General features: G+C 37.8%; 1 protein-coding gene across 2 annotated transcripts in view; it reads left to right on the plus strand.

Annotated features, from left to right (window-relative positions):
- The first annotated feature begins 874 nt into the window (after positions 1–874).
- Positions 875–26,312, plus strand: part of LOC307168145 (exostosin-1) — a 352,549-nt gene continuing 327,111 nt past the window's right edge. Inside the window, exons 1-2 of one of the 2 annotated variants that reach the window (XM_079887788.1) lie at positions 875–1,818; positions 3,781–4,857. In XM_079887788.1, the coding sequence (XP_079743914.1) occupies positions 3,890–4,857 (968 nt within the window). In that variant the 5' untranslated portion in view covers positions 875–1,818; positions 3,781–3,889. Of the gene's footprint in view, positions 1,819–3,780; positions 4,858–26,312 lie in introns of those variants that run through there. The other variant, XM_079887789.1, reaches the window with a different exon arrangement.

The following is a 26,312-nucleotide window of genomic DNA, read 5'->3' on the forward strand; positions in this document are numbered from 1 at the left end:
GTATCTTGTTGGTTTCAACACATTATCTTGTTATATTTAGAAGAGGATGATTTTATTGTAAACCCTGTTACCATGTTTCTGAACAGTAAACAATTGAATTGTATTGAAAGCTGTATATTCCCTTTAAATTTAACAACTTGTTGTGTAATGACCTTGAACCTACGACCAGTGATGGCTAAATTAATTGTAAAGCCGGCAACCCTTTTACTTTTTACACTCTTAAAAATAAAGGTCCCAAAAGGGAACCTTTAAAAACCAAAACCACTAGAAGCTTTTTATGTTTCAAAAAGAACATTTAAGTGAACAGTTCTTAAACATTTATTAACCATTTTTCCCCTAGTGTGAAGAATATAATCTAAAGAACCTCTTTCCTTTATAAAGAACCTTGTGCACTGAAAAGGTTCCATGGATGGGAAGGTTCTTCATCATGGAACCATATGAGCCTTTATTTTTAGGAGTCCAAATAGCCTAAAATCGACAGTTAAACAGGCTATTTGTGTAAGACAGAACGTTTAAAATCTTAAATAAATTGACTTAGAACACATTTTCATAATGGAAAACGCACACATGTGTTGGAACGATAGCCAGGGTGCAGTGTGCATCAGAAGAGGGTCTCGTATAGTTTTTCCATGAAGATGTTCGCAGACAGTCTCACGGTTTCTTCCGTCGCGCGCGTGTCATGCTCTCCTCGTGTCTACGCATCTGTCGGTGAGATGACCGTCCCTTCACTCACAGAGCTTTCTCTTCTAAAACAGTGAGGACTGGCACTCAATGACGGTGGGAGGTTCGAGCTCACAGAGATGCTGAGCGGATTCGCCAACTCTCTTCAGAAGCTCGCTCCACGCCTGCTGATTCTGAAGGAGAATACTTGTTTATAGAGGCAGGAGCGCGACATAAGGTGTGCGTGTTCCCGCGGGCTCGTCCCGGTAAAGATGCGCTGGAGTGAAGTGACGTTCAACTGGCAAGTGCCGTCCATTGGGGAAAAGGCGGGAACCTGATCATTCACAGTGCTTGCATTTGTTGAGGTGTCGATAAAGATGAATTGACAGAGAAATGTCATGGGAGCGGTCTTAGAGTCTATGCACGTGGTCCCACTGGATTGACTCCGGATCAAACTGTGACTGACAGCTTACTTCAAATTAAACCAAACCGCTGGAAGGGACTTTACTGCGATTGAAACCTGTGGTTCAGGCATTATCCGATGCTATTAGAGTCTCGAGGATGCTGTGAGACCACGAGTGGCGGGATGAGAAGTTTCGCGTTGGTTTTGGAGAGTTGTAAACGCAACTTGAGCGTTCAGGATGTCTCAGGAATTCTGCAATGGATTTTGCTCTAAAATCTGCATAGGGGTTGATAATCCTCACGTTCACAGAAGGAGCTCTTTCTTGATGCTGGAGATACGAAAATCTGAAGGCTGAGTTCATGATGTATCGAGACTTGTGGATGGAATGTGATATGAAGAAGACTCAGTGGATTTTCTGAAGTTGCACAGTGATCGCCACGACAAATGTGAAGATATGTATATCAAGCATGTAAAGATATAAATGGACAACGATCAACACGTTGATTTATCAGGGTAATGGATTCGGACAGCGTGTGTTTTTCTGTCAATTTCACTTGTAATCGCAATATTATAAAGACTGACGTACAGAATCGTTACAATCTTTGCTTTATGAGTAGCCTACAGAAATGGCTGGCAAATACTCTTGCACAACTCATAATAATGCGCTGACTTGATTGGTTTATTAGTTAAAGTTGAGGATCATTGAAGGTCTTCTACTCATCAGTAGATGATTGACTCTTCAACAGGTGACTGAGGTAAATCTTTGTCTCTCTATATGGAGGCAGTTTCAGTTTGTTTAGCATATGTTTAAGTTAAAAAGTACTGTGATATATAAATCAATTTATAATCAGCTAATTTTATTTTACAGTAGTTTTTTTTAAGTTTTTTAATATTGCCTTGGTTTGTGGAGTTTTCAAGTGAGGTGAAGTGTGAGTAAAAAGGTTTTGGTACTGGAATAGCCTCACTGAATAAATAGAGATTTTTTTTTTCTTTATATAATATTTATAACGTTTTTTTTTTTTTTAATGTAGTCAGTTTATTTAATTTTACCATGTTTTTGCAGGGCTGGACTGGGGATAAAATTCGGCCCTGGACAAATCCAGCCCATGAGGTCCCCCATAAAAGTTTTTTGCTGGGGTTAGGCCTTAAATTTGAGTAAATAAATAAAATAGGACTGGAACAAATGATGATAGAGATGATTGAATTCACTGCAAATACATTAACAAACTTATGCACTTGACAGTAAAGCACTGATTTTGAGCTAGGATGCGGTGAGGTAAATGTACTGCTATTAAATTCTGTCATAATTTACTCACCCTCATTGTGTTCTAAACCTGTATGACTTTCACTTTTTTGTAGAACACAAAAGAAGATATTTTGAACCATTTTGGTTAAGCAACCATTGACTTCTATTGAATGGAAGAAAAAAAAGATACTCAAATGATTTTCTTTTATGCTCAACAGAAAGTCATTCAGGTTTGGAATGACACAGGGTGAGTAAAGTATGACATTGTGGGGGGAACTACCCCTTTAAAACAACATTTGTAGAGAGTTAACACCTAATTTATTTAAGGCACTGTTATCTATCTTTCATCAGGCTCTCGTTGATCTGGCATTTTTTCTTCAGTTAAAATCCCAAAGCACTATTCATAAAACACATTTAAAGAGAAAAAAGCTTTGTCTTTAATTCATGGGATCTACTGATCTAGGCTTTAAAGCTGCTTTGTTAAATCATCCTTTAATTGCACTAATGCATTTTATATATATATTATATTGCATAGAATCCAGAGTTTTACTTTAGTTCTATTTAACTGTAAGATCATGGTAGTCAAAGGTAAAACCATGCTCCTCATTACCATGGGTAGATGGTTTCTTAAATAAATAAATAAACAATAAACTATAGAATTTGTACTAAAAAATATTGTAAACAATTTTAATACATTTCTGGCAAAAAACAAAAACAACAACAACAACAATGAAAAAAACAAAAAAACATTTCTTCAGTGTTAGTAGCTGCAAGGTAAATTACTATAAGGGTGATGCTTGGGCCGGATTTACCTCATATTTTGACATCAGCCTGTCAATACAGAAGACAAACCAGTGGGCCGCTGTCACTGCATGATTGGCCAGTCCTTGGTAAAAAACAACAACAAAAAAACAACAAATTATTTTACCAGCCCCAAAGTGCATCGGCCCACCGGGAATGCCCGGTATGCCATTACTAGTCCAGTAGTATATTTATAAATGTGCATATGCGCTAAATAGACTTAGTTCCCAAGACTTTCGCTTGAGTGGTTACTTCAACAGTATGCTGCTCAAGCACTTCCCTTAAGGATCTGCTGTATCATGCTGTAATGTTGACAAAAATAGCCTATTGTCATTACGTATTACTTTATTATAGATTTACACATCACAAAAACATGGCACAATACGAACCTCTCAAGATTTACTTTGAAAATATTGACCTCCCTGTAAGTCACTGAATAATTTGCTACTGGTTACCATAATGATAATTACTTCTGTAAAGATAATAATTACAGTAGGGTCTAAAAGTCTTACAATTGAAAAAAGTTTCTTTTAGAATCAAGTAGGCTAAACCTTGTGCAAAAGAGCTTTATATTTTTACTAATAAAGCTTGTATTCAGGTGTATAGATTCTGGATTTTCATTCTGGTGTGTAAAGCTAACACGATCGCCTCTTTATCTCTGTGCTTACAGTGGTCCATGCAATATCAGAATGCTCATACTGGTATGAGAGCTGGTCCCGTGGGTTTACAGTCGACCCTCTGTGCTTTCTTCTTTTCCTGCCCTGCTTCTCGCTGTCCACATGCAGGCGAAGAAGCGATACCTGCTGGTATCTGTGGGGGCCTGTAGCCTGCTACTAGCCTACCTGTGTGGCCTACAGATCGGTGAGTTCCAGAACCAGAACCACGCAGAGCTTTATGGAGTCTCACAGATCCCCGGTGTCCCACCTCGTCCGCCTCGCTGGCCAGAATGGGTCGATCCTCCACTGCAGACGTACCTGGGTGAGGCAGAGCAGGAAGAGGACGGGCCACTGCTTCTTCATCAACACACGTCTCCTCGCGAGAGGCGAGAAATCCAGAAGAACATCTACAAGAGCCGACGATGTCGTATGGACACCTGTTTCGATTTCCAGCGCTGCGAACGGGGCTTTAAAATCTATGTGTACCCCCCTCAGAAAGGTGAAGCACCCTCGGAAAGCTACCAGAAGATTCTGGCAGCCATCGAGGAATCACGGTTCTACACGACGGACCCTAACCAGGCCTGTCTTTTTGTACTGAGTATAGACACTCTAGACAGGGACCAGCTGTCCGCTCAGTATGTACATAATGTCCGAGCCCGAATTCAAAGCCTCCCCCTGTGGTACGAAGGGAGGAACCATCTGATTTTTAACTTGTACTCTGGAACATGGCCTGATTATACGGAGGAACTAGGCTTCGATATCGGCCAAGCCATGTTGGCCAAGGCCAGCACTGACATGGACAACTTTAGACCACACTTTGATGTGTCCATCCCTCTGTTTTCAAAAGACCATCCTCAGAAAGGAGGGGAAAAAGGTTATCTGAATCTTAACAATGTCCCTCCTTTACGGAAATACTTGCTGGTCTTCAAAGGGAAGAGGTATCTAACTGGCATTGGTTCTGAAACCAGAAATGCTCTGTATCATATACATAATGGGGATGATATCATTTTATTGACTACATGCAAACATGGGAAAGACTGGGAGAAACATAAGGATGCAAGGTGCGACAGAGACAATGAAGAATACACAAAGTAAGTCCAACATTTTCCTGTTTTTATCACGCTGGTGTAAGGATTGGAGCTTGTCTTTAAAGGAATAGTTCACCCAAACATGAAAATGCTTCCCTTTTTTTTGTCCATACAATGAAAGTCAGCAGTTGAAACAGTTGAAACATTCTCATGAAAAACGTCTTCTTTTGTGTTCCACACATTCCAGGTTTGGAATGACTTATATCACTCACCGGATGAGTAAACGATGAGTAAACAATGGTAGAATTTTCATATTTTGTGAACTATTCCTTTCCTTCCTTTCCTTACAATCTCAGTCAAGCCAATGAGGTGCAGATTGTTGTTTGCTCGATTCATATGCATTTCTTTTCAGTTTTGGCTTTACTATTTTGTTTGGTCATTTAAAGGTTAACCTGAGTAAACGGCATTGAGGGTAGAAAGCAAAATGGCAGTGTTTAATGTCAGTGTGATTTAGACTGTTGCTTGTTTTGTACTCTAGACTGTAGTGTTCATGTAGTTATCATGGGAATACCGCTATAAATGGAAGTGGTGTTGCATTTGTCTAGCTCAGGAAAAAAGTGCTGTGGAAAAGGACTCTAGAGGACTCTTAGACTGAAACAAAGCCAGTCTTCACCTTTTTGTGACAAATAAATGAGAGTGGTTTGTGTAAATGCACCGTTTTGGTGAGATTTATTTATTTAGTGTTTAATTCTCTTCAGTACAGTGATAAAAAGTGATTGCCTTATATTATAAAGATGTGTGTGCAATGCAAATATTTTATTTCTTTTGCTAAGATGCACACATTAGACACTGATTGCCATGTGCAAAAACTAGTGGCAGTAATATAAAGCGTTTTCTGTGGATCCAGTTTTTTTTTTGTCAGATACAATTTGTGTTTATGATCAGTTCTCAACAATTTAACATAATTTTTTATTTTTTATTTTACTGTGTACTAAGACATGTACTAAGACTGTTGTAATGGTGTTATTACACATTTATTACCATGTAATTACAGTGTAATTACATAGGCACAGTTGTATTTCCATTTTCTGAGCGTTACAAAAACAAAATAATCATTTTATATCAAATTAACCATCATTTTCACATTATATTTTTATGATTCAGATAAATGATACAAAACAGGAGTTATGATTTACCTAATTAGTACAACAAAAAGGACAGATGAAATTAAAGCATGTTTGGACATTACACCAATTTCGATTTACTCACTGGTTTTGAAATGAAATGCTCAACGAGCAAATGTTGTTCAGGTATCCGCATAGTTTTGACCATTTAGTGTATTAAAGACTACTGCATTAATGTATGTAATGTATCAAAAGAGTATCAAAGAGTTGGCAAGATTTGACTTTTAAGTAATTGGTGAATCATCAGACTGAAGAAAGTAGGTTTAGAAGGTCTTGACTAGCAGACTCTTTATACTTCAAATGAATTGAGAGGATTTCAGAGAGGCAGAACAGTCAATAATTGGCCCTCGATTGAATTAAGCAGGAGCTTAGAGTTACAGAAAATACCACACACACACACACACACACACACACACACACACACACACACACACACACACAAAGTTGGTTTTCATGTTTTATGGAGACTTTCATAGACATAATGTTTTTTATACTGTATAAACTATATATTCTATCCCCTTGCTCTAACCCTACCCCTAAACCTACTCATCACAGAAAACTTTTTTTTTTTTTTTGCATTTTCAAAAATACAGAATTTTGTATGATTTATAAGCTGTTTTCCTCATGTTGACCAAAAATGTCCCCACAAGGGCAATGATTTCGGATATTGCCAGCTTTGTGTGTGCTTTGCTATCAGTGCTATATCTATTGTAGCCATGTGTGGTGCAGGTAACTGGTCTATATAATGCATGGTTTTGTCATACTTTTATGGTGAACAATAACAGGTGAGCCATGAGATGGATCATTAATGGTGTATTCTGCTTCTTAAAACATTTGCCTAGCTCTGTAATTTAACAAGCTGAGGAAGCAATTTAAATGATACTTTACACAATACTGAATGAAAATTGCATCACATAGGCTACATAAACAACAACGATGGTATTGCTTATAAGGACTCTATCCTTATGCTCTTCAAGGCCAGTTTCACACGTACTGTGTGGGATGTGAGCTTTCACACTGATAGTGTTTATGGTCCATCACAGAGATCTTTGGAGACTTTGTCTCAGGGGTTGATTTTTATTAAAACTATCAGATTTCAGAGTTTTCTTTTTGTTATATGAAGGCTACATTAAAACTATCTTATAAAAATGAAGGTATAATAAAAAAAATGAAGGTATAATAAAAAACAGTTTCCTTCTTTTTAAATGCCTTACATTTTATTGTTTCAGGCTTAAATATGACAAAGGATTTGTTTAAACAAGGAAACAAAAGTGTCAGTGAAGACCTTGAGATGAAATATGAGATGTGATGTGAGAATAATAGCCTAATACTCAAGTGTGAAAATATTAGGATGCATTAAATGTTGGGCATAAAATTAAATGTTAAAAAATGTATTTCTACCATCAACATTTCCATTATACTGCAATGCTGTAATTTGATGGACCATGCTGTATGATCACACTGTCATATACTGTATACAGTTGTGATCATAAGCTAGCTTAAATACATTTTTCATGTAATTTGATTAATTTTGTTTTAAATATTATTTTGTCTTGTGTACTATACTGTATGTAAACATCTGTTATTTGAAATAGCTTATTTATGAAAGTACTAAATGAAAAAAGAAACATGCAATGTTTATTATCCCTCATATTTTGTTGAAATTGTTAACATTTGGCAAGGCGTAGTGGATGTAAACTTATGATTTCAACTGTATATTTACTGTTAGAAACGGATGGAGTGGACAAATTGAACTGTGGACAAATAGAGAAACTGTGAAAGTGTGTTTGTTTTTAACAGAGTTTGTTTTTTAATAGTCAGCAAACAAAATCTGTTTTCTGTTGAGCGTGACGCGTGGACTAAGTGCTTAAACTCTACTCTCAGATCCACTTCTGACAGCTTATACGGGCAGTGTGAACGCTGTAACCTGTTAATATGTGCTGCAAATCCACGTTGCAGATGCAATAATTTTGAAACAGATCAACACCACATAACTCAAAGAGGCAACAAGCACAACACCGCTGCAAAAAAAACTAGTAATTCACATGATTTATTAATGCCGCGCTGCATGCAGGGAACCAGAGTTCTGCTGTGCAAATGTGCAAATCCTATAGTCTTAGGAGTGATGAAATTTGAGAGAAGCCAGCGAGATTTCTGGTCTCGCCACTGGACTCTTGATGGAAAGCTCACATTGACAAGTTTTCATTATCAAGTAAGCCAGAGTCAAAGAGAGCCACGTTTCATAAGATGTCGAGTCTGCGTTTGTGCCTACAGTGGAAGATGGAAGACAAGAAGGAGGAATAAGGTGGAGAAACAAGGGAGAACGAGCCCCCATTGATAAGATGTATTGATAGACTCTAAATTAGAGCAGCTCACAACTGGGTGCTTCCTAGAAATCCATCACACTCGAGAAAGAGCGAGACAGCATAAAGAGAGAAAGAAAGACAGACGTAGCGCAAGAGAGTGAGATAGACAGAGCGAGAAGCCTGCTGTTTTTTAATTAGGGTGTGTGATTAACGTGATGTGTTGTTTTTTAGCCTCAGAATCACACAAAAGGGAAGTGATTACAAATCCCAGTTATACCTCCAAAATTAATCACCCTCTTCAATAAACACAGCTGCTCAAACTTTGAGAACTCACTGTTGTGCAGTGTTAAATCCTAAACTTTTATGACAACCAAACTTGACAAATCCATCCATCGTCAGGCATAAAGGGTGGCCACATTGTTATGAATTGCATGAAAATTACCCAATTTGGTGTTGTCATTCCACATTTGAGCAGGGCAACTCGGGCAACTATTTATGTAGGCTAATTTTATTCATTGTTTGTTTTGTTTTGTTTTGTTTTGTTTTGTTTTGTTCAAATCGTAATTTTTGTCTTCCTTTTTTAAATTTTGTCGGTATGTCTTCATGACATAGGCTATTCATTCTAGGTATTTTTATTTACGGCAAAATTGCATCTTATTTTAGTCAACAAAAACATTTTAACTGATGTGTTTAACTTCTGTAAAACTTCTTTTTTCAGACGTACTGCGTATGTTACAAAAGTTAAAGTGAATTTTCTGTATTTTGTATAAACTGTAGCTCAAAACTAAAAATAAAAAAAAGATGTGAAAGTGCTACATTTACCCAAAAATTCAAATGTTTTATGAATAACATTTAAACGTATCAACATTTAACCAAAACATCAAGAAAACTATCCTTGTTGTGAAAACCTAATCTCGTAAAATAACATTATAACAAGTACACTACTGGAACAATGTATCATGACAAAAAAGTATTTTACCATTTGGTTGCAAATTTGAACAATCTTGCTCGTAAGTATTTTTTTTTTATGATGTGCTCAAACCAGGTTAGGTTTACCTTGCCTTAGCACTTTCATGTTGATGTCTTACTTACACTTTCATGTTGATGTTGTACATTTTCGCATGACTAAGATTGCAATAATTCATACGAAATTGCTAACTTCTACAATACTTAAAATTTTCCATGAAACTGTGTTGTAATACAATGTTTTTAAATTCTTTATTCATTGTTTGAGTTTTAGTGTGTCTAGTGCATTTACAGTGTGTCTGGTAACTTCAAATGTACTTGTGCATTTAATTCATTTTGTGCATAAGCGAGTTGCTGCGTTGATGTTGTGTATCTGTCTAATTAATTAATCTCATATTTATAGGATATTTGGATGTGTTAATTAACTCAGTGTTATTCACTGTTTAGCTTCAGCTCGAGTAGCTCAAGCGGGTCAATCTCTGATATTATTGAGTATGATAGGATTATTTTTTAGAGTTTTCTTCTTCAAAACATTGTTAGTGCTTTGATAATGTCTTGTAGTGTTATTTTTGGGGAAAACATCTAAGTTTATGGCTCTAACTATGGTTCCCTGAGAAGGGGAACAAAACACTGTGTCATCAGTTGACCCTATGGGAACGCTCCTCATGAGCTGGTGTGGTACACGTGTGCTACACGCCAATTTTGATTGGCTTGCGCAGTTAGGCTAGGTTACGTCAGTCAAAGGGCGCATGAAGAAGACATCATCAGCTTCAATTGTCTGAAGGGCAGATGTACAGGCTTGACCGAAGTATGGCAACACGATGCAGTGTTTTGTTGTCATTCACAGGGAACCATAGTGACGTTCCCTTTCGAAGTGGAACTCAACACTGCGTTGTCAGTTGAGCTATGGGAACACCATACAGACAAAATGCCTACACACTGTGCTGTGAATTTCCCAGTGAGCTAAGCCATAGCCAGAACATTGCCACACCACACCTAGTGACCAAGGGCTTTAGCTCATAGCTAGATAGGGAGGCTGTAATTCCTGTGTCTGCCCATAACCCCCCAAAAAGGGAGGAAGCAGACAGATAGCCGACAGCCGACAGCCAACCTCCACCATCCATAGAGATCCTCAGAGAAAGGGGGTGTCCATAGCAAAAGACCCATTCCTTTCTCTAATTCCTCTATTACTGAAAGACTTGCCACCTTAACCCATTCCATCAAGAAGACATAGATAGTAGAAATGTAATTATTGATATAAAAAATGCATTCTGTTGATGAATAAAAGCTAAATTGGCTTGCCATAGCATGTCACTGTGTTTTAAATGATAAAAGCAATGCTTGATACTTGATGGTTATTATTTACTGAGAGATGTGCATCCATATTGACCAGTAGCCTATGTCCAGCCAATCAATCTTTCTATCTTGCATTATTGCAGAGTTGTAACTAAACCTTGACTGATAGACTAGATAATCATTTTCTTGTTTTAAAGTCCAACTGAAATCAAAATTGACCCTATTTACTTTGTTAGCGCATATTACTAGTCTTGTGGTGAAAAAATAATTTGTGCAAGTTAATACACAGAAAAAAATTGCTTGCCGTCGTAATCTTTAATCAAAGTCTGAGAAGTTACTTCCGGTCTGGAATGGCGTTCCTTCTCTGATGATGTAGGTTTGACGGCTTGGGAAACGCTTAACCACTCCCCTCAAACCGTTAGTCTGCTATGAGTGAGAGATGGAGAGGAGGAGTGCTAGAGTAAAACCCTGCCCTCTGTTCAATATTCCTTTTCACTGGGAAATACGTCACAACACTGAAGAAAAGTCGTTTGCAACTTTTTTTGTCAGGCACAAAGTCACAGAACACAGCCCTGGAAATGGCCGGCATTAGCAAGCAGGACACAGAAAGACCAAAAGATGCACTGCCCAGCTGGGTTAGACAGACAGACAGACTAGAGAGAGATGCACATCAACTTAACTTTACTGTTCTTTGCTGACTTCAAACTTGGAGAGAACACAAGTCTACCGGATTGCTGTTCCCGCAATTCACTCTCATGGTGTTTTTTTCTCTCTCTCTTTTCATGACCAGAAGAATAATTTCACTTAATTTTCTCATCGATCTTGTAAACTTTGATTGACACACTTTAACACGAGGGGGAGGTGGGGTCTTGAATAATTTGCGGGGCCCTACACAACTTGCGTAGTGTGCGTATAGGGCTGATCGGCTCTGGTGGCAGCCAGTCGAAATAGCTGCGTAGCACACGTGCTTCAGACACCGGCTCATGTGGAGCATCTCCATAACTTCAACTGACAATGCAGTGTTGAGTTGCACCTCGAAAGGGGACTAAATTATATATTCATTTCAGATATTCAGCTGCTCCTACAGTATGTCTAAAAATGTTTTTGCGGTATAATTTTGACTTACTGTTACTGTTGACTCTGGTGTGTTCTGTACTTGCTGTGCTTTGAGCATGGAACACAGTGACCACCGGAAATATATTTGATGAAAGTCGATATTGATGAAGTTTCAGTTTTCAGCTTCAGTCGGCTAATCAAACACAGAACACAACACTAAAGCAGAGCCAAATTTCTTCAGCAAATGAACCACTGTAAACGAATTAATGTCGCTGAGCTCAAATTAAAATTGTACCCCTTCATCACTTTTCATATACAGGAACAGCTGACTAAATGTGTTAAATTGAATACATAATCAATATATAATACAGCTTTCTTCAGTCATAAACATATAGAATTACAAGTGTGGATGCATTTTAGCCAGCAAGTGATCAGGATGTTGTGAGATGATGTTTCATGATGCCTTTGGTGTCAGTGAATATGGCAAATGTTTTTGGTTGAAAAAAATGGGGTTAATGACAAAAAGCATCGCTATAAATGGTAAGGGGTGCCTTTGGTGTCTACATAGTGATATTCGATTCTTTTTGAAGTGAAAATCTGTAGGATAACAAATTAACACAGTATACCAGCTTGGCCTGCTTGTGGCTGAGAGATGTATCATGTTTCTAGCAGGAGATTTTCGGCTGCCAAGAGACTTTCAGAGATTTCAATAGGCATTCTCAGCAGTTTGGGAGAACACTGCACTGTGAGAGACAGCGGGAAAGAATGAAAGATATGAAGAGGCATTTGACAGAGGAAAGAAAAATAGTGTAAAATGTTCTGAAACGTCAGTAACAAGCCCACCTACTGGGAAAGAGCTGGTGTAGTTAGTGGTGTTTGTCCAGTAACAGAAAATCCATCCACTCTTCTCACTAATAAAACTCTCTCAGCTCCTGAGGACAAAAACTGCATGGAGAACAGTCATATTTTATAGTGGTAGTTTTATTATAAATTCAACAACACTTCAAAACACTTCTTACAGTAAACACTGCATCTGGAGGGATTCTTTGTGTAAATTATGTTAATCTAACTAAATTAGCCAAACATTCTTAGAACATATTTTTGTTAGCTGTGCATACATGCTCACATTTTGTTCAAAATTTTTTACATTTCTGTATGAATCACATTGTATGAATTTGCATGAAGTTGCCACCTAATACAATAGGTTTTGTTTTTATCATGAGATGGGGTGAAATTCAACACATATGACTTTTTGGAACCCAAAAGGAGTTACCTAACAAACAGCAAACAGCAGTGTGAGACTTTGTTAAATCTCTTGTTTTTTATGTCCCTCATAAGTCATGTGGGTTGTGAACAAAATGGTGAGTAAATGATGGCAAAATGTTAATTTCGGGTGAACTATATTGTAAACTTTTTTAGAGAGCTACATCTTGCTGCACCTGCATGGTCTGTGGCTAAATTTAGCTTTGCTTGGATTTCAGAGTGATCTGTTTCTCCAGACTGTTGTGCCAGCACTCTTAAACATGATTTACTCTGTCACAGACAGCCTGTGTTCACACCTTCATTTCATTGAGTAGCCACCTGAGCCCATTCATTGTATCACAGCCTGCATAACTGCATGACACATTGAGAGGATTCTACCACATCTGTGCATTAAATATCACATGCAATTTGTATCATGCATGCACAGAACACACAAAATAAGAATGTTTTAACTGCTGAATAGAAAAACATATTCTCATTCCCTTTCTGTGCCTTCAGCAACTGCTCTGTGTGAATTGTTTCCCGCCAGGTGCTTTTCGAAGAGGGTGCTCAGGCATGCGTTCCTTGTGGTTCTGGTCCCGCTGCTGCCAAGGCAGAGTGGTGACTCCGATCATGGGGCTCGGAAATGAACTTAGTAGAGGGGTTTGAGACAGGTCCCGCCTTTTCTCAACCCTCACCTGCTAGATCCAGCACTTTCTCTCGGGATCCGGAAGCACTCTCTGCGGTTTCTTTCACCCCAAGTGAAGGCCCCGTACTGATGCTTTCCAGCTCAGAGGAGGTGGGCGTGCTCAGTATTGAGCCAGGTGAGATAGAGGACTCACCACCTAGAGACCCCGCACTCCTTCAGGACCCGACGCAACAGAGTGCGGCGCGGGACTAGATTTGATGGTCGAGTGTGGGTGTGGGCAGTAAGGTACTCGTGTGTGCAAGTTGCAGCAGAATAAAACGATTTGCTGGACTCCCGCAAAATAGAAAATATCTAAAAATAAAACTTCCTAAAACAGGCCTATAACAAACAGTTTAGACATTATGAAAGATTCATTGTGCAGTCAGCTTCATTGATTATAACAGAGTTTTGTGAATTGCAATGAACTCAGATGTCAGCTTTTTACATCTTTTTAGGGATCATGAAGGGTGCTCACTTTGTATGCATTTTGCCATGCCAAACCATGCACACAGTAGCCTATGAATGTTGATGCTTTAAAAACAAATAATTTATCAGAAGCGTTTATGCTGGGATGTGTGGGTTATGGCTAGGCGACACGTAACTATTTCATGGAAATTTCATGGACGTACAGAAACAATCTAGTTATACTGTTATGCAGGCTTTTGCGAGTGGGAGCTGGACAAAACATGAATGTTGCAGGTGGGATAAAAAACTGTTTTCCTCATGTGTCTTGAGCCCCAAAGTAAGTACAATTAATTTACTTAATTTTTCTTTGGCAAGTTTTTGCACAAATATTTTTTAAGTAAATTTCACATATGAAATTAAGTAAACTCTACTTAACTAAGTTAAGTGAAAGAAACAAAGAAAATAAGTAATTTTAACTTGGCTAGTAAAAGGTTGAGTAATATTTATGTAGTTGAGGTTTCCTTTGCAAAACATTTCAGTCAAACAATATAATATTGAATTAAGCCACACTTTTTAAGTATATGCTTTACTTAGAAATACATAAGTAATTAATACAATAGATATTGTGTAAGACAGCATATCTACATATCAGACATTAACCCTCTGGGGTCTAAGGTGTTTTTGGGGTCCTTGAGATGTTCTGACATGCCCTGACATTTTTGCTTTTTTCAGTTGCTTATAAACATATTAATGGCAAAGGTGTAAATTCACTCTATATAGCACAAACAGGGCTACCATCATATGTGAGCACCATGCATGTACATGTTTGTATTTTTGAGAGAATAATGTTTATGCATGGTTATTGAAAAAACTAAAAACTAAAGTTTCTGAAATAAGGCCATAAAACACATTCTAAATATGTGTCAATAAGACTTTTGACTAATGGATGTCATCGCCTAGAGTTTTTTCTTCAAAATGATGTGAAAATTATCCTGCCTAATCATTCACATAACACAATGCATTGATTTAAAGGGGTGATGAACTGAGAAATCAAATTTTCCTTGAGCTTTTGACATATAAGAGATCATCATACTATAATAATATCCTGTAAGTTTCAGAACTGAAAACTACCTTGTTAGTCCAATAAAAGCTTTTATAGACATCAGGCTCAGCAAACGACTCGTTTTTCAAAGTGGGGAACTATGACGTCAAAGAGGATAAAACACCGCCTCCACAAAAGAAGATCAACGCCTACTTCAACACGGCCTGTTTAGCCCCGCCCACCGATTCGCCCAAACATGCTAAATAACATAGGACGACATGATGATTGCAAAACCGGATCGAGCTACTTCCAAGCAATAAACATGCTGTTTACTAAATATTGTGCGTGCCTGTTTGTGGAAGAAGACAGTCTGCATAAGCTTCCTTCGGATTCCAGCATGGTTAAACTTTATTAAATCAGTCAATCACAATTTCCCGACGGATCTGCCAGCAACATGTAAGTAACCATGTGTACTCTAATGCCTGATCTGCGATCAGTGATTTCTGATGTGTATAATTATTCAAGTTCAGATATCTTTCTCTTAAAATCGTTCAATACTGTTTATGCATCAGTGACTAAACGATCAACTTCACATAATTTCTCGTAGTATTATGAAAATAATCTTTTTTAAACTGTTATTAAATTATATACAGAAAGCGGTCAAAGAACGATCCCTTTCCATTCGCCCAAGCTGTCAATCAAACAGCACAGCGCGAGCCGCGAGAGCTTATCTGGACACTTACCAAACTCGTGATGAAATAATGACACTTAGACTACACAACGAAGCTCTTACTGTGTATTCACATCGTGTTTGCATTGTGATTTGGTGTAAGCATTTGTGAGAGTGCAAAAATTGCGTTGCAATGATAAGATCTTTATTCACGCGATCAACAGACTGTCTGTCATCTGCTCAGTCAGTGCTCATCATGCTGCAACCTTTCATGCGATGTAATAGATTTAAATATAATGCTTTAAACGATACTTTTCACGATTTGTTAATCTCGATAGCTGTAATAGTAAAAACGTAGTAAAAGTTTTCGAGAGAGTTCATGTAATACTAGCTATTTCATATGCAAGCATGTCAGCCAATCACAGCAGTGGGCGTTTGCACTGCAGTCTCACAGCAGACACGCCCCTTAAAACGGAGTGTTCAAATCTGAGGCTGAAATCAGGCTTGGAAAAATGGCTTTTATTTATAAATTATGACAATTTTTGATGTAAAAATCATACTAACATTATAAGGGCACCCCAGGCAACATTATAAAATAATAAAACAATCCAGTTCATGACCCCTTTAAATTTTGCAAAACACTTTCTGTCTGGAAAGGCAATATGCGGAGTGGGCGTCAACGATCATGCATATTTAGTGGTTCGCACCTGGAGACAATGGGGCCCGCATACTTAATGAGCCATTCATTCAGGTGTGTCACAAGAAAGAATGCAAGAGCAACAGTTGGAAGCATCTCGTGTTTTTTTTTTTTTTTTTTCACAAATTGTGCTTGCAAATTGGCCTATAATATCAAAAGGAAAACATGTCTAGTAATTGTGCAGTTAATTCTCATACTGTATTTTCAGTTTTGGAATATTTATCCTCTCCCCAAATTTGTCACTAATAAAACACAATAAAAAATTGTTTTAAAGAAAAGGCTTATATTTACCTTTTATTAGTTTGTTTACATCTACCTTGTATTTTTTTTTTATTAAAAAGGTTACAATTACAACAACAATTCAAGTGTAATCTTTCTTTGTAAAAACTAAAGTATACATTTTATCATACATATTTCAAAGTTAAGGATTCATTACTTGAATATAGCCTAGGCTACATTGGAATAAACACTATAACATATTATTTGATTATTTTTGACAAAACATACTATATTTAACATATGAGCAAAAATTGGCAAACAAAAGCTTATTTGAGGTGGCAGATATTTTACAGTAAAAATGTATAATCTATCCAAAACTAATCAATGAAATGTTGTCTTTCATATGTCTGTAACATAGTAACTTTCGTTTTTATTATAAGAAATATAAATGTTAATTTGCAGTTTAATACTGCTTATACAAATACATTTTATTTCAACATATTTCACTCGATTTTTACTCAGTAGCCTATACGCTGATTTCACGCAGCCGCCATTTTGAAATCGAAAGTGAGGCTCCGGTGGGAAAAACCCCGGAAGTAAAGATAAACAACAATGCCTTTGGACTACCAACCTGAAGCTGCTGCCGCAATTTACACATAGGATATGTATATAGTTCATTCCTGCTTCTTTTTTTACTTTCTGAATTATATAAAAAAAATATTTTATTTATAAATGAATTTCACTGTATATAGTCTAAAGTATAAAAGAAATGTATGTACAGTTTTAGAATTGACACAACATAATTAAACACAACAATACGCCATCACATTCACGACTCTCCTGTGATTAAAGGCGACACTTCCGGTTTTCTTCCCACCGGAGCATCGCTTTCGATTTCAAAATAACGGCTGCGTGAAATCAGCGTATAGCAATACAGTTTTCTAAAAGCGAAACATTCACAGACAGAAACGATTCAAATTTAAACCGTCTTTTGCCAGTTGTGGTAAACAGCGGCATCTCTGCCGTTCATTCATTCATTCATGCACAGATACGCGCCGCACTTGAGAATGAAAAAAAAACTTACTACATTATTCCATAGCCTCGGATCTGTTGCTCCTCGTACTTCTGAGGTAAATTTTCCATTATAGTATTATTCCTCACAGCGCTGCGAGACTGTGTAAACAAGTACAATGATCTGATGTGTTTTCTCGAGCTGATGTGGGCGTTCACAGTTTGCGTGGATTGCCTCAGACATTTGCGTTTGAATAGCGCGCGCTCTCCGTGGGCGGGGTCACATTACATCTGAATGAGCTCTAATTAGCTCGACTGGAATCGCTCTCTTTTAATGCAGATTTCACAAGATGAGAATATTTGTTTTTTATATAAATTACTTCATTTAAAAGAAGAGAATTCAAGCTTCATGCCTGTGTGTCTGTATGTCTGTTTGACTGAGTATTCGCTGAGTTATGGTTCATTTTCGGACGCGTTTCAGAATTGACTTCACTGACAGAGAGAAGGCAGAACTCACATCATGTTTATTTTTCTTTATTTGGCGAAAAGCACAACACTTTGTTTTTATTGTGAGTATACACAAAAATAATACACACTTAACAGGATCGATTGATGTATAACACAAGCATATAAGATAAAAAGTAATATTTTATTTTATTTATTTGTTTTCACTGATAAGGAAAAAAACGAGCCTATCGCGCCGGCGCGATAGCCGACCTCAGGGGGTTAAGCATCATGTGAACGCAGAGACCTCAATACTTGGTAGATAATACACAATGACGGTAACATTTGATGGATCGTTTTGTGTTTGTGTCATTTTTGAAAATGAACTCCAAATGTCACAAAATGGCAAGTTACTAATCCTAACAACAAAAGCAATGATCAAACAGTGTAAAAACAGCTGGAAAACAGTGAAAAATCAACCTCATTAATTATTCAAGGCCCAGTGCATGATGGGAACACCAGTATCAGAAAAGTTGAGTAATTTTACTTAATTTTATAACGTTGATATTTATGCTTTCATTTCTACATGCTTGAATTGAGTACTAATATAGAATTTACTTAGTTTTTTTAATTCTTGCCTGAACTAACTTTTTCATGCAAATTACATTGTTTTTTTCTGTAGTATTTACTTCACCACAAAATCATTTTTATCAGTGTATTCGTCAACATTTGGGTTGAATGAACACATGTCATCACGTCTTTGCGGCGTAGGGCGGATCTGAGGACTGTCATTATCTCCATGAATATCTCACTTCTTAGAGGCCCTCTGAGGGCAGGCCTCACTGGGGGGAAGTGGCTAACACCATATCAAAGTGTGCCTGCTTCTCTTCGGTGCCCTTAGGGAGCCATTCTGCCAACCGGTGCTTCGGGGCGCAGTGGTTTACAACGAGTCAAGATCTCAGTGTCCGCCCGGAGATGTTGTGGCCCTGAGAGACCTGCCCCCGCTGAGGAGGGTCTTAGAGAAGTGTGCTTGGTTGTTCCTTGCCCGTTATCCGCTTCAGGGTGCTGGACGTACTGGTCGAAAAACACCAGAGACCAGTCTCAAGAGGCTTAGTTTCCTTAGTAGACTATCTGGCAACGTGATAGCTTCTTCCAAATGTGTCTTAATGGGTCCTGTAATCTATAGAGAGAGGTTACAGAAGTTCCCCTGGTAGCTCTGCTCCTGTGAGTTCTAGAGAGGGTTCGCTAGGATGGGGTTTGTCTAATACTAGTAGCCCCTTTAAGGCCGACTCAAGGGGGGCACCATTTTTCACCCACACCTGTAGAAACCATGGGTCATCTGAGGTCCCTGAGACCATCCTAAACTCTTGACCTTCCTCCACGAGGAAACTCTATGCCTCTAAGTGAAGAGTTTTTACTTCATGATGCAGAAATTGCCAGCTGGACCCAGTGAACTGCCTGGTTGGTTCAGTGCTGGAGTTCCTCCAGGACCGATTTTCTGCAGGGTTATCCCTCTCTAGGTTGAAGGTGTATGTGGCAGCCATTGCAGCTTACCACACATCTTTGGGTGGTGAGTCATTGGGGAGAAACCCATTGGTGTCTTGTTTCCTATATGGTGCTTTGAGGCTGAAGCCTGCAAGATATGCAAGGGTTCTGGCTTGGGATCTGGCCATTGTTCTTGAAGGCCTGTCTATGGTGCCCTTTGAGCCTATCGAATCTGTCACAGAAAAGTTTCTGGTGTCTGGACAACCTTCGCCTATGGCTGTCAGAGAACATGCAAAGATAAGTATGGAGGCTTCAAAAGACTTATTTTCAGGGGTGTCCTTTATTGAATGTGTCATGCGAAGTGCTGGTCCTCTCCATATACATTTGTGAGGTTTTATAACCTGGACTTGGACTCGACACCAGGGTCTCAGGTGCTTATGTCCTGGATTTGTGCTTGCCATGATTTACACTTGGACAGGCACTGGTCAGTATGGTGTAGTGGGTTCCCAGAGCATCAACTTCTGATGCAGCGTGGAGTACCATAGAAAGGAAATTCCATAGAATGTCTCGGTTATGACTGTAACCCTGGTTCCCTGAGAAGGATCGAGACACTGGGTCGCCCTGTCATACTTCCCACATGCCTGTGATCAACTTGCGTTGGCCAATCAGAAGCTGACATTGTTTGGTCCAGGTGTGCTTGATAGCTTCCTAGTCATGATGTCACATGCTATGGGATGACATCCTGCCATGCCATTGGATTGATTTCACACGTGCGTAGAAGCGTTCCCAGAGCATCAACTTCTGACACAGTGTCTCGTTCCCTTCTCAGGGTTGTAACTGAGATGTTTTCCATTGTTTATAGAAGCATGATTCTAATTCTAAATCAAAAGTCTTTATTTGCTTTCCATGTAATCATTCTCAACCTTTTTGTCTCCAAAGCTTTTCCAGTTGTTCATGATTTACTGATAAGTATTAAGGATTTAAACAAAATCTACAATTTCTACCTGATAACATATTTAAGAGAAAATAACTACAAAAAATATATTATAAAGATTCTCATGATCTAAAAATCAAACTTGAGGCTCAAAATGAGGATTCCTCTCATATCCAGGTTTTCCAAGACCTTGCAAATCCTAAAAAAAAAAAAAATAAATAAAAAAAATAAATAAATAAATAAATTAATGATTTTGTCTTTTCAATCAGTCCCACTGGTTAAAAGCACTGGTCTAGAATAAACAATTGAGATTTAATGAGATGGTTGTGCTTTGCTATTGGTGGATCTCATGTGAGTGACAGGTCTCGTGCCAAAAAACACATCAACAGAGAAGAGATGATGTTGCAAGAGGGAGAGGAAGTTATTTTGCTTAAAGATTACGAGGACACATTAATACAAATAATGATGCGCACAGATAAATAATTTATTAATAATAACAGGTGATAATGTCGGTACTACCTTATCAATTCGAGCCCGAATCTGATCCGGAAAATGCAGATGTCCAAGCTGATTAACAACTTTGCCAGCGCGACTGGAGCAGAACGTATCAGATTGGTAAGGTTTTATTTCATTGGGTGCGTAATTACTGATTATAATGACTTATACATTCTTTTTATGCGTCACGCCGCACTACGGGGAGGAGAACACTATGTAAACGTAAAACCATGTCTGCATTTGTGATCGTAAAAACAACATACAAGCGTGACTCTATTATGCTCAAAACTTGTGTTTGAATAGTCATTAGCAAATTATTAAAATATGAAAACATACACACAGGCTGTGTCTGTGAGTCAGAAGCGCCAGACTGTACTTGCAAAGATGGAATTGCCCCACTTTTTAGAACCAGCCTTTGTGTACAACCAGCCTTGTACTCTTGCAGGTTCTGGAAACAGTCCGCAGAAAATTGTGCAGCACACAGTCAAATATTTTGGTTGTACTGTTCTGGAACAGTGTTGTAAATAAAGCTTAACCACTGTTTTTTAATTGTGTTCTCTTTTGGAAGGCCAAAACACGGTAGTTTGGCTTTCGCAACGAAAAACACAGCGTCTTCACGACATGGCGGCGCCGGCGGCAACAATAACACAGCGAGAATAAAAGTTACGCCTTCTTTCTTTGCGTATACATTTGGGTGGTGTTATGAAACTGCCCCCACACACTGACGTAGATTTGTGGGGCTGAATGAAGCGTTTTAGGAAGGCGTAGCTGAGCCTTAAAGGAGCTGTATGTAAGATTGTGGCCAAAACTGGTACTGCAATCACTTTCAAATTACTGTATAGAGCGGTGTATCCCCTCCCCCTCCCCCTGACTCGAGGTTGCCAGATATGCTGCAGAATCCAGCAGGAACATAGGCTGCAGTTTGTAGCTGCAGCTGTGGTAACTAGAGCAGAGCTGGCAACCCGGATGCAGAAACACTACTGACTTCGTGATTGGTAGATAGATGGAGGGCGGCGCTTCAGGCCAAAACACAAGATGACAACATCAACATCAGTTGAGGGCTGCAACTTCACTTTTTAAATGACAATATCCTGGCCATACTACTTTTGTCAGTGATATAAGTATTTGAAATGAACATGATTTCTTAATGTCTAGTGACATATCAGGGCCATTTTATGATTAATTGAAATACATTTCTTACATACAGCTCCTTTAACTTTTACAAAGAATATCTCTTTGCGTTTGAGACTTTGAGCTTTGTAACTCTGAAGATCTTATGCACAAACAGCTACATGACACACTAAAGAAAAAGGAAAACAAGAAATCGCATCATATGACCCCTTTCATATTTTTGTGGAAACTGTGTTACAATTTTTTTCAGGATTCATAATAATATTAACAATGGAATACATTTTCATGAAATAAATGGTGAGTATAAGAGTCATTAAAAATGTATCATTCAAAATATCAAAATCATTCCAACCTTTTGATGGTAATGTACCTCAGGACCAGAATTGTACCTTTGTACCTTACATCACATCATGACCAAAAAAGCATAGCCATAGACATTGGGGGAGAATCATAAGGATGACATACACACATACAAGTGAGTGTCGGAACAATCTGCATCTCTACCTCCGCTACAGAATTAAACGCTTTGTTTTTTACTGAGACAGAGAGTATGTGAAGTAGCACTCTTTTAAATTAACTTGTCTTCTTGTCTGATCCTGTGGAGGTCAATCCTTTTTTCCGTATAGTATATGAAAAGTGACATCACCATTAATAAAATTTTACTCTGCTCAGCTGTGTCAATTCAAATTCATTCACCTGTCCAAAAACGAACAAACCTGCAGTTTCAGCCATTCTTCACACTACCAGACAGCTGATGAGTCAGGCACTTATTTACATTTTTTGAAAAAGTATTTCTAACAGGTTTCAACCCTCAAGGAAGACATGTGGAGATTCACTAGCAGAGAATGTGGTGATGCTTGTAAAAATGAAGGATCAATATGTTTGGATGGCTGGCCTTTGGCCTTTTTTTTTTTTTTTTGTCTGTCATAATATTAAAACAGCAATAGAGCCATTGCAGACTTGATGAGTGGTGTAGACTTGGAATTAAGCCTTTTTCCCCGTTATTATTTTTATCGGAACCAGACACCAGTTATCTTGCCAAGAAAAATCTTTATTCGTCAGCATAGGAGAGAAACTTGAGAAGATGTTGTATTCGTGCCAGGTCTATGTGTTCCCGATGTTTCTCTGCCGTAGTACAGTAATATTGAGCTTATATACACCACTGAGCGACTTTCAACTTCCTTGTAAGGTAGAAAAACATGTTGCTTATGTTTAAAAATGGAACGTATACCTCATGCTTCCACAATCCATCTGTGTATACATTAGTGGTACATTTGCATCAGTTGAAAAAAAAACGTTCCTTTCCTTGTAAAGAACATGCCAATTGTACACATTTAATGTATCATCATCATTGAAACATCTCTGTTCAGTGAACGTTGCATTGCACACATACCTCTAAGCAAAATATATAACTCTCCCAGCTCCTCTTCCTGTGTCTAAAATATGATCCTTAAACACGTGTCCATGCAATCTATAGTCTAACTCATGCATTTTAAATTTCATAAGATAATACAACTGATTATGAATACAAATAAAGAATAATAATACAGATACATAATATTAAATAATGAAATTATATTAAAAGATGAAAGTTTAGTCTTCAGTGGTTTCTTTAGAGAAGAAAGAATAAAAAAGCATGAACTTTTATCAATATTGTAGGTTTTTATTTGTGAATTTTAGAAGCTGTTACAAGTCACTATTCTTTTTTTAACTTTTTCTAATGACTTTTTACTTTTAAAGTTCAATATATTCATAAAACAAATGCTTAAATGAGTAAAAGTACAAATAAACTATGTAATTCCACAATTAGTATGAGATTAAAACTGAATGCATAAAGAATAAAACAAGAATTAGAAAAATACTGATAATGTTATATTAAAGTTGCAGTCCGTAGTTTTTCCTCTTTGTCGCCATCTCTGTTTGAAATGTGCAATTGCAGTTATTCGTGGAATCAACTTTACGTGGGTTGTGCTTCGGCATGGCACAGCGCGGATCCAATGTTTTGAGGAGAATGTGCGGCTGTCAGTCACCGCGCGGTGTGGATGCTGTCATTCGCAATCACAGATTCTACTTTTTGGAAGTATGACCAATGAAGAATTTTCACAGGAAAATGTAATCTGAACAAGTAAGTAACATCCACTTCTGTTCTGACCAACTAAGGGGAAAAAAAGCATTGCAGTAAATCGCGCTGATTAAATCTATCGATCGCTTATCATATCACGTCAAACCATGCAAATTATGCTTTGTTCTCAAATTGTTAATGTTAACAACATCAGCATTGCGTGACTACATTTAATGTGTATTAGGGCTTCCTGCAGTTTCCATTTCTGTGCAGTCTAATTTCTAATTGTCATTCCAACAAATTAATGTTCCTTAGAACTGGTTCTAACCTGTCCAGCAGAAAGAAAAAAACGTCTCTGCGTCCGTTTTGAACCCCTTCAAAACACGGAGTTCATGCCAACTTTCAAAAGCCCTTCCGATATTTATCCTTGTTTTCGCATGGGCCGGTTGCAGTCTCTTTTTTTCTGTAGCCACTCCGAAGTCTGAAGTCTTTTGCATTTTACAACGGGTGAATCTCCAGTTGTCACTGGTGATTGTCGTTTGAAGCTTTCTGGATCCGCCATCAAATTGATAAGTTTACTTTATATCAAATGCTGTGAAAAAAGGCTATAAATCAACACCTCCAACATCCTCACACCAATATAGCCTACTAGCCGGGACACCTTCTTTATGTGTACAGATGTGACGTAATGACACAAAGACATGCTCGAATTTCCCGTGGAAATTCACCAGCACCACTGGAATTGAAAAAATTATTACAAGTGTACCGTTTTGAATCGAGCTAAGGCAAGCAGATAGTTTTGAACACTGGCTGGTTATGTACTTGCTCAAAAATTTATTTTGGATAACTTTTAACCCAAAAAAAGTTACGGACTGCAGCTTTAAGTATAACTTGAATACAAATTACATTTTATACACACATAACTGTGTATAAAGTTTTATATAATGCAAGGAAACACATTTAAACAAAAAGTTGAGCAGAACTACAAGAAAAAGTGAAAACATCAGTGATAATCCATGTGGAAATAAATTAAGATGTAAATAGTGTATTATAAAACATTGCTTATAAAATTGGGCTTATACATAGAATCACAACAACATCCTAATAAATAACAGCTCTTTGGAGAAAGGTTAGTACATTTGCAATTAATTGCTCATATTTTCAGTGTGTGACTATTTTCGTGTCTTCTGCTATGTCGGAAATATTTCCTCACATTATTCTTGAGAAAACGTGACAAGCCTTAACAAGCGTTGTTTCTGTCATCTAAACAGCACACACACACACACACACACACACACACACACACACACACACACACACACACACACACACACACACACACACACACACACACACACACACACACACACACACCAAAAACTCACACAGCCACAAAATATGTTTTATGTGTTTCAGTGGATGTGACTATATTAAGTGTGGAATTTATAGATACTGTGACATAAACAGAATACTTGAGTTCACAATGAACCACAGTATTTCTCTGCTCATACTATGGATTTCCTTGCTGCATCCAAACATATACCCACATATGTTGTATACACTCAAATAAGAACATTTTATTTATTGTATATATTTTATTATATTAATGCTGACAAACTCACTCACTTATTTATTTTCTCTTTGGGTCCTGATGAACAAACTTTCCCCAAGAGATTTAGAAATGGATTTTGTGACTTAATAATTGGACCCAATAATTGGTAAGAAAATTATGTGAAATATATATTTTGGAGCGATATGTACATTCATGAGCAGTTATTTTGCAAACAGACCGGCATTGACCCCGGGATTTTCTCCAAATTTGCAGTGTGTAACTGAAGCCCCACAGAGCAATTTGATTTTTGGTCCCCTTTAAGGATTACAAAAAATTCATAACCGTGTGTAAATAGATTTATTTCTCATAACCCCCTACTATGAAAATTTAATATATAACGTACCCACATTCAGCTCAGTAAGCATTTAGCGCATATATTAATTTTCATAAATATCCCTCAGTCTTTCCCATGCCGTTTTTGAGTGCTGGCATTTATTTAACCACAACTTGATTTACAGGAATGTCAATGTGCCTTCACCCAGAAATCTGAACCAATCACCATTAGTGCTGCATTCATTACATCATCTCAGCTGTTATTTACTATGACGTGGTTATCAATCTGTTCCTATTATA

This window comes from Squalius cephalus (genome assembly GCF_949319135.1).
Source record: "Squalius cephalus genome assembly, chromosome: 12".
Classification (NCBI taxonomy): Eukaryota; Metazoa; Chordata; class Actinopteri; order Cypriniformes; family Leuciscidae; genus Squalius; species Squalius cephalus.